General features: G+C 39.4%; 1 protein-coding gene across 20 annotated transcripts in view; it reads left to right on the top strand.

Annotated features, from left to right (window-relative positions):
- Window positions 1-14,287, top strand: part of LOC143040246 (tyrosine-protein kinase Src64B-like) — a 580,796-nt gene that overhangs the window by 506,695 nt on the left and 59,814 nt on the right. For all 20 annotated transcript variants that reach the window (XM_076210988.1, XM_076211000.1, XM_076210989.1 and 17 more), the window contains 3 exons: window positions 1,186-1,312; window positions 8,871-8,997; window positions 12,099-12,263. In XM_076210988.1, the coding sequence (XP_076067103.1) occupies window positions 1,186-1,312; window positions 8,871-8,997; window positions 12,099-12,263 (419 nt within the window). The remainder of the gene's footprint in view (window positions 1-1,185; window positions 1,313-8,870; window positions 8,998-12,098; window positions 12,264-14,287) is intronic.

Raw genomic sequence — 14,287 nt, 5'->3', positions numbered from 1 at the left:
AAGGGCTCAGAAATTTACCTTACGAGAATAGGCTTAGGCACCTTAACTTACACTCTCTGGAAAGATGCAAAGTGCAGGATGATCTAGTAGCAGTGTTCAAGTGGATTAAAGGCTTGAACAAGGTGACACAAACAAGGTCATCATAGTAAGACAACAGAGCAGTACTCGCAGTCATGGATTTAAATTGGACAAATTTAGATTCGGAAGGAAATATGCAAGAGCTGGTTTACTGGAGTGGTCAACATACATACATACATATACCAAGGCTTTTTTCCCCTTACAAGGGGGGTAGCCAAAAAGAAAAATGCATAAAATCATTCCCACCCATTCCATCCCTGAATACACTCCACACCCCTCCACCCTCCCTCTTATCTTAGGAGTGGTCAACGAATGGAATAAACTTTGTAACCATGTAGTAAGCGCTCAAACTATTGGTTGTTTAAAGAAAAGGTCAGACAACTTTATGGACAGGGGGTAATGGTCATGGAATTGCCTAGTGTAGGCCTTATAGTCTCTTGCAGTCTCCTTCATTGTTATGGTCATATGTTCTTATTGAGTGTTGGTATTGTCTTGATGCTGGACAATGAGTTGAATGCAGTTGTGCTAGTGTGGTTCTTCCTTTTTTTTTTTTTTTTCTCTCTCTCTCTCTCTCTCTCTCTCTCTCTCTCTCTCTCTCTCTCTCTCTCTCTCTCGAGAGAGAGAGAGAGAGAGAGAGAGAGAGAGAGAGAGAGATTTTTCTGTGGATCTGATGTCTGAAGGGGTTTGATGGAGAAGGGTGTTTGGTGGTCAGTCTTGGAATGCTTGTTTTACCATGTGTGAATGTGTTTTTGTATGTAATGGGGTGTTGTCACTCCCTTGTACAACCTTCTTTTTGTGTTCATCCTGAGATCATATTTTACATAACACTTTCTTTTCACTCCCAGATATTTATATACATGTATCAAAGGCTATTTCCCCCTTATAAGGGAGGTAGCCAAAAAACAAAGGCATAAAAACCACTCCCACCCATTCCATCCCCAACATACTCCACTCCTCTCCACCCTCTTCCCTCCCTCTTATCTTGGCACCTCCTGGAAGACTGTACATCCATTAATGGTCTTAATGCCTTGAAATACATGGTTTCTAATGTTATCATGTTTTTGCCCATATTATCTACACTTCATTAATTTTTATTCTCTTTTGTAGCTGGTTCTTTGGAAAGATATCACGTAAACATGCAGAAAAATTGTTAATGAGTCCAGGAAACCAGAGAGGAACATTCCTTATAAGAATGTCCGAGCAGACAAGTCATGGATACTCACTTAGTATCAAGGTAAAACTGTCATTATTTTTAGTTTTGTGCACATGATTGACATGCCTTAGATTTAAGAATATAAATGTTGAGACTGACTGGTTCTTAGCCTGGAGGCCACGGCCACCAAGGGAGCTATGACAAGAATATAGGGAAGCCATGGCCTGCTGTTACAAATTATACATTTCTTAAAGGTGCTTGCTGGCCAAGCAGGTTAGAGTGTCACTACTTGTGGCAGAGGTCAAAATGATGGCACCTTATAAGTGAGGTAGCCAAGTGAAAGGCATGCACCCACTCCCATCTACTATCATTGTTGGATGAAGGGTCATCCCTGTCTCATACCCACTGCCAGGGTCAGAAACTATGCAATAAGGCACAGCACATCCACAGCAATAACACTTCATATAATTAGCAACCCTTTTTCTCTGTCTCCTTATGTGGAAAGTAGACAAGACAGAGAAATCCCTTCAGGTGGCATCAAAATATCATCCATACACAACCATTCTCCATGCTATTCCCTACCTTCTCCATTCCTTGCTCAATAGACATAGAAAAAAAGAGAAAAGGAAGAGAAAATCCCTTTGGAATGTGTCAAAATATCCATACACAGCCATGCTCAAAACTCCTTTTACCCCATCTCATCCTCAGTTGTCCCCTCTAGTTCACTCCATCCACCTCTGCTTTCCACTACACTTTTGCTAATCATTCTTCGTTTAATTGAAAAGAAAAAGACAAACACACAATATGAAAATTGGAAATCAAAGATATAGATTAAGTTGGAACATACATGAATTTGAGTCTAGGTATGTTAGAAAATTAGAGAACAGGAGATGGGACCCAACAAGCATTGCTCCTTTTCTGTATACTGCAGTTAGGTAAATATAATAAGGTAGATACACACATACACACACACACATACATACACACACCATTCACTCGTCGAAGCAACACCGCCCGTCGTCGCTGTCGTCGCACGACCAAGAAGAAGAGGATTTACGACGAAAAAGGAAAACCTGGTTTGTATTGCAGGGGTGGGGAGTGAACGTGAGTGCCCGAAATGGTATCTATGCAGTGCTAGTTAATTGTATTAACTCGAAATTAGCAAAAATGAATGAAAACGACTCGAAAGCCGGTTGCGAATCAGAGCCATCTGGTGGCAATCCACTGAACCGCGATGTAAACAAACAATTAAACACGTGTTACGACAATGACTTCATAGGGTTTGGTAAGTACGAAAGAAAGAACTTAAGTAGATTATTAGAGATAGAGAAAGAGATGAGCAAAAATAGGACTCGGTGGGAAAATGAAATCATGGACTTAAGAAAAGAGGTCATTGGTTTAATAGATTGTATAACTAAGGCTAATCTTGAAATTTCTGGCCTAAGAAAAACTAACTTGGATCTTACAAACGAAATTAAAGAAATGAAAAGAGACATAAATGAACTGAAGAATGATAATGAAAAGAAGAAAACTAATGATAATAACAATAGCAAAAATCTAAAGCAGGAAGTGAACAACAAATTACAAGAATTGACACAAAAGATCGAAGAAAACTTAGGTGGGGACAGTATCCAGGAAATTAAGAAGTGGAAAGAAAATATTGAAAATAAAGAAATTGCTTTCAAAGAAATAGTCAAGCAGCAAATGCAAGATAATGCAAAAGACACAATCATTCAAGTGATTAACGAAAAAGCAAATTGGGTCAGGGATACAGTAGATAGGAAGAAATGTATTGTGGTTTATGGGCTTAAAGAAAAACAAGGATTGGCGAGGTACATGAGAGAAAAGAAGAAAAAGAGACAGCAGTAGAAATCCTTAATGAAATTCAGGGGGGAGACAGTGATTCAGGCACAGACCTAGAAGAGACTTACAGAATTGGTCGCTATACTAAGGATAGGAATCGACCTCTAAAGATAAAACTAAGGTCACAAATGGTAGTAGAAGACATATTTGAAAAAGTAGGTAACTTGGCAAAGAGTGAAAAGTACAATAAGATATGGATAAAAAGAGAAATGAGTACTGAGGAATTAGAAAAAGAAAGGGCACTAAGAGAAGAAGCAAAGGAAAAAAACTTGAAAAGATCGGAGACAGAATGCAAAGAATTCCAGTGGAGAGTAATAGACTTGAGATTAAGACAATGGCACTTCAAAACGATAAAACCAAGGGAAGAAGAAACCAGGGAGAAGGAAGAAAATTAAAAGTGGCCTATACCAACATTGATGGACTAATTTCGGGACTGAACGAACTTAATGATTATCTGTTAGAAGCAAAACCAGACATAATGGGAATTGTAGAAACTAAACTAAGAGGTGAAATACCATCCACTGTTATCGGACAAGGTTTATACAATTACTGGATAAAAAACAGGGACAAGAAACAGGGAGGGGGAATCATGTTCTTGGCCAAGAAAGACCTAAAGGTGACAAAAATTGCAGAGGGCAAAGGTAATGTTGAATTGATCATGATAAAAGTCGAAGGCAAGAATATGAAAAGTAGAAAGTTTGTGGTGACTTATGTGCCTCCAAAAACAAGCGCTTGGAAAGAAAACGAACATACAAAAATGCTAGATGATACAAGAAAATCACTCAATGAGATACTAATGGGTAAGGGTAATCTGGTAATTATGGGGGACTTCAATTGCAAAGAAATTTGTTGGGACAGCATGACAGTGCAAGGAGGAGATGACTCGTGGGGCAATGTACTGCTAGATATGACCATGGAGTACACAATGACCCAATGGGTCCGTGAAAACACAAGGTACAGAAATAATGAAGAACCATCGAAACTAGATCTAATATTTACAACAGAACCTGAAATAGTGCATAAAGTCCAGTATGAGACACCAATTGGAAAGAGTGACCATGTACTCATCGAAACTGTACTAAAGGAAGAAATAGACATAGAGAGGAACGAAAAGCATAGTTAAGGAAGACTGATGTACAACAAAACAGACTTTACAAAACTAAAGACATTCTTCCGGAATGCAAACTGGGAAATATTTTACAGGGAAGAAACAACAGTGGAAGAGAAATGGAATATATTGATGGAAAACTACAATGAAGGTGTAAACAGGCATGTACCAAGACAAAAGCGAGAGAGAGAGTACATTAAATGTTGGTTCAACAAAAGATGCAGTGAGGCAAAAGACAGAAGGGACAAAGCTTGGAAAAAGTGGAGAAAAGACAAAAAACAAAGCAAATGGCAAATTTATGTTAACTATAGAAATGAGTATGTCAATGTGAGAAGAGAGGAAAAAAGGAACCATGAGAAGGATATTATAGACAAATGCAAAGAGCAACCCAAACTATTCTATCGGTATGTGAATGGTAAACTTAAAAACAAACAGGAAATGGTGAAACTATGCCAAGGAAACATAGAATACACAGAAGATTTAGAGATGGCCGAAGTCATGAACAATCACTTTAAATCCGTTTTCACCAGAGAGAAAATACCAAATTGTGACATAGATAAAAACAAGAAATCTCCCCTCATGAATGAGTTTACAGCATCACTAAAGGAAATATCAGAACATCTATCAAGGCTGGATGTCAGAAAATCACATGGCCCGGATGGTATTGCAAATTGGATTCTAAAGGAGTGCAAAGAAGAACTAACAGACAAAATACACATTTTAATAAACAGCTCACTCAAAGAAGGAAAGATACCCGAGGACTGGAAAAACGCTAACATTGTACCAATACACAAAGGAGGAAACAAAGAAGAACCCACCAACTATAGGCCAGTATCACTAACAAGCACCATAGCCAAAATTTGTGAGAAAATAATCAAGAATAGATGGGTAAAACATCTGGAAGACAATGACATATTAAACCCAAGACAATTCGGATTCAGACAAGGAAGATCATGCTCCACAAACTTAATATTCTTTTACTCAAGACTAATAGACATAGTGCAAGAAAGAAATGGATGGGCTGATTGTGCATTCCTAGACTTGCAAAAAGCCTTTGACAAAGTACCACACAGAAAACTACTAAAAAAACTGGAACACATAGGAGGAATACAAGGAAACCTACTAAAATGGATAGAGGACTTTCTGACTGGTAGAAAGATGAGAGTAGTGCTCAGAGAAAAATATTCAGATTGGAAAGAGGTGATCAGTGGAGTACCGCAAGGATCTGTGCTGGCACCAATAATGTTTGCTATCTATATGAATGACATGGACGAGGACGTGAACTGCTACATGAGCTTCTTTGCCGATGACGCCAAACTGCTAAGGAAAATAGAAACTGAGGAGGACTGTGAAGCACTGCAGGAAGACCTAAATAGGGTATGGAACTGGAGTCAGAAATGGGAAGTGGACTTTAATACTAAGAAGTGTAGCATAATGGAGTTTGGAAAAAGCAAAAACAGTATATCATGAAAATATACAATTGTAACCAAAGAAGTAAAGAAAGTAGTATCCGAAAAAGATTTTGGAGTAATTATCACGAACGACTTGTCCTATGATATACACACTAACAAAATAGTCGGGGAGACTTACAACGTGCTAAGATCAATAAAAGTGGCGTTTACATACTTGGACGAAGACATGATAAAAAAAATATTGGTTACATTGATAAGGCCTAGATTAGAGTATGCGGCGACATTGTGGTCCCCCAGTACCAAAAAGAATATAAAGAAAATAGAAAGAATCCAAAGGGCAGCTACAAAAATGGCACCTGCACTTGCAAACCTATCATACGAGGAGAGATTGGCTAAACTGGAGTTACCGACACTGGAGCAAAGAAGAGAGAGAGGTGACCTATTGACCATCTACAGAATCATGAGAGGCACAGAGGTACTCGATAGAGAGAACTTACTTAACTGGGACAAAAGAAACACAAGGGGACATGGAAAGAAAATAAAAAAACATAGCTATAGAAGAGAACTGAAGAAAAACAGTTTTCCTCATAGAGTTTTGGACACTTGGAACAAACTGGACAATGAAATAGTATGCGCAAAAACCATTCATGAATTTAAAAACAAACTAGACACTGCAAGATACAAAGGCGGGACATCACGAGCATAGCTCCTCTTCCCGCAAAATACAACTAGGTAAATACAACTAGGTAAATACACACAAGCTATGCCAAAATGTTTGCAGATGATGCAAAAATCATTAGAAGATTGTTAGTTGTCCTCACTCCCATCTTCACCTCTTCCCTGCCCATGACATTTGACCTCATAAGGCACAAGCTCCCCCACCCAGGGATGACTAACAAGTGCCAGGGTCTGTCACATGAGACACCACAAAGCCTCCTTGAGGAAAAACACATACAGTGCCAGCATCAGCCAGCAAAGACTGCCCTGCACCTCGGCTGGACACGTAATATGAACAGTGGATTCATTGAGGAATGCATACCCTCCATCTTCATGAGTCACTGGTGTCAAGCGTTTTGCGTCCGACTTCCCTTGCATCACACTTGACTTTACACCAATTAATAGCATGGGTCATGACCTGCCTGGATATATATAGGAAAGACTAATGCCGAAGAATCAGATCACCTTGGGGCATCATGTGTGAGCCTGGCTCGCTGCTCCTTGATTTCTCACCTCCCCCCATCCCCACAAACTGATTGCCTGGGGACGCAAGTTGAAACACAGTCATCACCTTTGCCGTAACCCCCAACTGATGCCCAACATTCATTGCCAAATCAAACCAACTCTCCATCAGAGTTTGTCCTCAGCCAGCCTAAAATTTGGCAGCCTTATGTGGGGCAAGACTTAGCCTTTTACATCTGAAGTGGGAACACTTGGTGACAGAATTCTTCTCCACCACAGGGTTAAATACATACATATACCAAAGGCTTTTTCCCCCTTACAAGGGAGGTAGCTAAACAAACAAAGGCATAAAAACCATTCCCACCCATTCCATCCCTAATACACTCCACTCCCCTCCACCCTCTAACATCCCTCTTATCTTGGCACCTCCTGGATGACAGGTCATCCCTGCATCTTGTCCACTGCCCTGGGTCAGAAGCAGTGTCACAAGACACAGCACATCCACAGCAAGGCTGCTTTCCTACCACGTTCACACACACCCTTAACAAGCTAATCCCTCTGAAACTACTACTCACACTTGTCACCTTTTCTCTTGTAAAGTGGAACTATACAGGCACTCCTCCAGTCCTCCGGTACTCTACCCTCTCTTAAACAAACATTAAATAACCTCACCAGCCAGTCCACCATCACTCTTATTCCTTTTTCCTGACATTCTGCATGACATCCATCCAAACCAGGTGCCTTACCTGCTCTCATCATCTTAACAACTGCCTTCACTTCATCCTTCCTTATTTCTCCTCCATTTTCCTCACTCATCATGGTCATTTTCTTAGCACTTATCACTGCAACTACCTTTCCCTCCCTATCCTTTACATTTAGCTTCTCCCTAAAATACTCTGCCTATGTTCCTCTTACTGCCTTCTCTTCCATTATCATCTCTCCATCTGCATCTTTTACCTTTTCTTCTCTACTTGATTCACCTCCTCTTCCTCTTTTAAGTTCTTTCCAAAACATTTTTTATTACTTTCAAAATTTTGTCATACTCTTACCCCATTTCACATCTGCTCTCCTCTTTGCCTCCTTTATCTTATGCTTTACTTCTCTTCTCTTTTCTTTGTACCTCTCGTATAATTCCCTTGTCCTATTTTGTAACCAAATTCATAGTAGGAAAACAGTGCAGAGTAACCCAAAAAAAAAAAAAAAAAAATCACAGGTACAACATTATTATATATTGGAGTCCTTAGGGGTGTAATATTTTCACCACTGTTCATTCTCTTCCTAAGTGATCTCCCAATCCCAGAACTAGAACTAAAACTAGTATTTCATATGCAGATGACTTTATTATAATAACTTTGCATAGTAAATACAAAATAGCAGGAAAGTACTCCCAAGCCTATTTGAACAAACTAGAACAATGGCTCAAAAATAACAAGAATGGAAGCCCCACTCCAGATGTCAAGACCCTCAGGCCCAACCACAAGAATAATGTCATGCAAAAGCAACAAATGGCTCGCTTCCAACTTCTATTCACATATACTATCTAAAGTTTATTCATCACCTTTATGATTATCTCCCATTCACATTATCCATGTACATGTTGAACAACTGGGGATGAGGCAACAGTGTGTGTAAACACTAATCAAGAATTTTAGAACAAACTAGATGCTGGAAGATACAAAGATAGGTCACTATGAGCATAGCTCTCTTCCCATATAATACAACTAGGTGAATACATACCTGATGCAGTCCCACCTTCAATTCAGCAATTTGCTCTCTCCATTTCTTACCCAAACATAAGGTCTTCTCATGTAGTCTTTGACAATGACCTTCCCCCTATACCTTACGTCAACAAACAAATCTTAAAATGCTTTCCTGTTGACCCTGTTTTATGCATTTTTCAACTCTCTCTCCTCTCTCTCTCTCTCTCTCTCTCTCTCTCTCTCTCTCTCTCTCTCTCTCTCTCTCTCTCTCTCTCTCTCTCTCTCTCTCTCTCTCTCTACCTATCTCTGCATTTATGCAAATACATTATCTATTGTGATTGCTGTTTTGTTTTTAATGTCACTTAAAACTTCTACAGGATTGGGACCAAGAAAAAGGGGATCACGTTAAACACTATCGGATAAAGACAATGGATTCGAGAAGTTATTACATCACGACAGCCCAAGCCTTCCACACACTCAATGACCTCGTGGATGCCTATATGAGTATGTATTATAGTTGTTACCCTTTAGTGAGTATAGAGTAGCATAAAAATTAATTTAGTATTTTGAAAATAATTTCAAACCATGCTTGATATAAGGGAAATTGAGATTTAGGAATAGTAGATAGATTCAAAGAGAACAGATACAAGGTACAACAGGGGGTGGGGGAAAGTCTCTAAGTTTTCTTCCTTGAGTAGAGATTTGTTTCTGACATAGATAAATGTCATATGACCCTGGTCCAAAGGAGAGCCTTTATAAAGTCCTTGTAGTTTTAACTACATACAACTTGCAGTCATTACCCCTGTATAGGGAAATAACATGGTCAAGTTTTCTCATTGTTAAATCAGTGAGTGGGATGAGAAAGAAAGGGATGTTTTCTCTCTTCCCATGCCTCTATTTTTGATTACCCTAATGGCATATACAGGGTGTTTGGGATAAATTTGATAATTATTTTATCTTCTGTCATTTCAGAACCATTTGAAGGATTTAATAGTGGTAAAGTGCAATGGATAGCTGATTCTGTGTACTATTGGTGGGTGTGAGAGCTAGAGAGCATGGACAACTGGAAAGCACCAGAATATTGGAAAAGTGACCTGCATTATGAGGATTTGTGCCAGATTAAAAAATTCAGAAATCTTACCTGCAGCTCGGTGCTCCTTGAATACTGTGAAGGCTGCGAGATGTGAGTTGGAGAATTGCAATGGAAATGTGGAAACAGTGGCTAGCAGAAAGGATCATACCAAGCATTCTGACTCTGTATGCACAACAAAATTCGTTGAGAAGCTACAATAAAGGATGTAGCAAGATCCAGGCAAGGGAATGCAGACCTTGGCTAGAGAGATTGGTGTTGGAGTGGTGACTATAAAGAAAATGCTGAACAATGATCTTTGCTACTCCTCACACAAAAGGTGGAAGGGCCAAATACTCGCTGCCAAGGCCCAAGAGAACCACATTACAAAAGCCAAGAAACTCCTCAACAAGGTCAAACACCCAGTTGAACTGGGGATGCTCTGGTTCTTCTTAGACAAGAAAAACTTCTGCCAGGACCAGTTGCACTACACACAAAACAACAGGTGGCTAGCCTACAGTCTGCATGAAGTCCTGAGCTTCATGAAGACCAAATTCCCTCAAACTGTATTTACCTAGTTTTATATTATAGAAAGGGGAGCTACGCTCGTGGTGTCATGCCTTTGTATCTTGCAGTGCCTAGTTTGCTCTTAAATTCATGAATGGTTTTTGCACACACTACTGTTTGATCCAGTTTGTTCGAAGTATCTATCACTCTGTGTGGAAAACTGTTATTCTTCAGATCTCTTTTATAACTATGTTTTTGAGTTTCTTTTCATTTCCTCTTGTGTTTCTCTTGTCCCAATTTAGCAAGTCCTCTCTATCGATTATTTCTATGCCCTTCATGATTCTATAGATGGTCAGTAGGTTGCCTCTCTTCTTTGCTCCAAAGTCTGTAACTCCAATCTCTCTTCATATGACAAGTTTGAAAGTGCTGGAGCCATTTTTGTGGTCACTCTCTGGATTCTTTAAATTTTCTTTATATTCTTTTTGGTACTGGATGACCACAATGTCGCCGCATATTATAGTCTAGGCCTTATCAGTGTGACTAATATTTTTTTAATCATTCCTTCATCCAAATAGGTAAATGCCACTTTGATTGATCTTAGCAAGTTATAGGATTCTCCGACCATTTTACTTTTTCTGAACTCCATTATGCTACACTTCTTAATGTTGAAGTCCTCTTCCCATTTCTGACTCCACTTTGAAACCTTATTCAGGTGTTCCTGTAGTGATTCGCAATAAGTTTTGGTTTTTACTTTCCTCAACAATTTAGTGTTGTCTGCAAAGAAGCTCGTGTTATATTCCACATCATCATTGATATTCATATGAATAGCGAATATTGTTGGAGCCAATACAGATCCTTGCAGTACTCCACTAATCACCTCCTTCCAACCTGAATATTTTTCTCTAAGTACTACTCTCATCTTTCTACCATTCAGGAAGTCCCAGTTTAGCAGGTTGCCTTGTATCCCTCCTATATTTTCAATTTTTTTAAATAATTTTTTGTGTGGTACCTTGTCGAAAGCTTTTTGTAAGTTCAAGAAAGCACAATCAGCCCATCCATCCTTTTCTTGTATTATATATATATTAATCTTGAGTAAAAACAGATTAGATTTTTGGTACACAATCTTCTCTGTCTGAACCCAAATTGTCTTGGGTTTATTATATTATTTTCTTCTAGGTGTTTTACCCATCTATTCTTGATAATTTTCTCTCAAACTCTGGCTACAGTGCTTGTTAGGGAGACCGGTCTATAATTATTTGGTTCTTCCTTGTTTCCTCCTTTGTATATTGGTACAAAGTGATGGTCTTTGGGTGTTTCCAGTGAAGGTCACATCATGCCACCCCACATCTTTGAAGAGGGACTCGGACTCACTTCAGATGACTATATTGAGTTACTGTCCGCTGTTGTCAAGCACTGGGTGGAAAGAATGGCTGCGGGAAGACCATACTTGTGGCAGCAGGACTCAGCTCTGTGTCACACATCTGGGAAAACCCAGAAGTGGCTATATGAGAACTTCTATGACTTCACCAGTCCCAACATCTGGCCCCCAACTTGCCTGATTGCAACCCCATGGACAGTTGAAAAAGATACCAATGATACTGCCTGCAACACCAAGGACAAGCTGATTGCCAGGATCAAATTGGTGTTCAGGTGTCAAAGGACACCGTGAAGGCTGCATGCTGCAGGTTCAGGTCTCGCCTAAAGGCTCACGGTTGCTTCTTTGGGTGAGCTGTATTTGGCAAAAGATCGTCTAAGAGATGCACTTTGAATTTTGAGAATCCATCAATTTTTGGCCAAAATATGACGTTTTTCTTTCCTTTCAGAAAAAGTGTCAAATTTATCCTGAACACCTTGTTTATGATATATCTAGGACAGTCATATACTTTTTGTGCACATGAATTTTAAAGGTGATATCCACTTATTATGCACTGATCAGTTTCAGAAGTTTATTTTCTTTGCTGTTGCCGTGTATGTTCTTAACTAAGTATCTTGTAAGGTGTAGTTGAATAAAGATTTGTTTTCTTTTCAGAAAATAATTATGGACTGGCATGCTTGCTACAGTACCCTTGTCCAAAGCCAATGCCACAGCTATGGGATATTACTAAGGAAACAAAGGACCATTGGGAGATAGAAAGATCTATGTTACAAATGACCAAGAAATTGGGCCAAGGATCCTTTGGTGAAGTGTGGTATGGTAAGTAATGTTAGCATTTAACTTCTTTTTTTTTCTCTCTAGTTTAAAAGATAGTTAATGAAATATGGAAAATCAAGCCAACACTGAAGCCCCCCCCCCCCACACCCACACCCACACATACCCACCCTCCCTCATCCCTGTCCCTCACCAATTACAATGAAAAGGGCCCATAAAGAAATTTAAAAATTCAGTTGAAGGATCTCAAACATCCACCTCAAACTTCTTGGCCAAATTGCCATAAGAGCCTTACCTGACAATTTCAACTACTGGATCACACAACAAAATCTGAAACATTTGGAAAAGAGGTCACATAATCCCCTGAAAACTCTGCATCGTACAGACTAATCCCACCAATGTCCATAATATCTAAACTAATGGAAAGGCTAGTAACAGCAAGAATCAAATCTGAAATACCTACCTGTCCCAACCAACATGGATTTAAGGAAAGCTACTCCACCACCACACTGCTCACAAACATCACACAATGCTGGAAGAATTAAATAAAAAAGCCCCACCAGAAAGAACAGTTATGGTCCCTAGACAATTTATAGTATATATAAAAATATATTATTTGTACAGACATTCATAACAGCAAGAAGTAGGTAATTAATTTTATTGCAGTAAGACAGTGCAGAATAACCCAAAACAAGCAAATATCAGAACAAAAAGGCTATATGTACAATTCCCTCAGGGTGTAACTTTCACCATTAATGTTCATTTTCTTTGTGAGTGATCTTCTAACTCCAGAACTAGAACTAAACATCAATGTTCTTTCTAATGCAGATGACCTGACAATAATGATATGGCACAGTAAATACAAAAAAAAAAGGGGGGTGGACAAGGATAGGACTAGGAATCCTTCTACCTGTAGTCCTAAAGGGGACATTCCTTAAAAAAAGTAATGGCATAAGAGAGTCTGGGAGGAGTTTTCCAACCAGTACACCTAAAGTTTGGGTATTTTAATGTGTGTGGATGTAGTACAGATGAGAGTAAAAGGGAAGAGATAGCCAGTATGGTTTTGAGATGGATGTATTGGCACTGAGTGAAACTTGAGTTGAAAGAGAGGGAGGGGTGAGTTTGAGTTTGGGAGTGTAGTTGGGAGGATCTCAGGAGTGAAGAGAGGACAAGGGAGAGAAGGGATGGCTATACTAGTAAGTGAAGATATAGATAAGTGTGTGGTGGAGTGGAAGGAGGTTTCTTCAAAGTTAATGTGGATGAAGGTGAAACTGAGAAGGAAGATGTGGGTTTTTATAAGCACATATGGGCTTGGTAGTGAGAAAAGTGTAGAAGAAACGGAGGCTTTTTGGATAGATTTAAACGAGTGCAAATAGGGTTTACAGAGAAATATCAATGTAGTGGTATTGGGAGTTCCAGGAAAAATTGTAGTGGAGAATTGGTGATGTATCTAGAGAGTTGATGATAGCAAATACAGTGTTTAGGAAGAAAGTCAAGCATAAGTACATATGGGAGAGGGTGGTGGATGGAAGGGTGGTAGATTGTTAATTGAAGAGTAGGAAGAGTTCAGGTTGTAAATGTTCTAAGGGGAGAGAGGGGGGAAATATCAGATAATGTTTTGGTGGAAGGTAAGTTGAGGGTGGAGGGCAGATGGAGAAAGGGAAAAAGGACAAGGTAGGGAGGTGCTTAGAGTGAACTGCTTAAATGAGAAAGAAAAGGAGGAGTACAAGAAGAAGCTGAGAGAAGAGTGGGTGGGAGTGGAGGAGGAATGGGCATGATTTAAGGAGGGAGTCGCATGGTGTGCAAAGATGGTATGTGGATCAAGAGGAATGGGAGGGAATAGAAGGAAGGGTAGTGAGTAGTGGGATGAGGAAGCAAAGAAGGCTGTAGAAGAGAAGCAAGCTTTCACAGATTGGTTACAAAATAGGATGAGAGAATCATATGAGAGGTACAAATACTTCCCTATTTATCCATCCACTGGCTTACTTCGTACTCTAGCATGTAATTCTGAACACCACTACCTTTGCATTGCCAAAACATTCCACTTGTTTAAATCATCCCAAAACTCA

The sequence above is a fragment of the Oratosquilla oratoria genome, chromosome 28 (assembly GCF_046742065.1).
Source record: "Oratosquilla oratoria isolate Oo_2021 chromosome 28, ASM4674206v1, whole genome shotgun sequence".
Taxonomy (NCBI): domain Eukaryota; kingdom Metazoa; phylum Arthropoda; class Malacostraca; order Stomatopoda; family Squillidae; genus Oratosquilla; species Oratosquilla oratoria.
The sequence above is the reverse complement of the archived record's forward strand: the minus strand, read 5'-3'. Positions and strand labels throughout refer to the sequence as shown.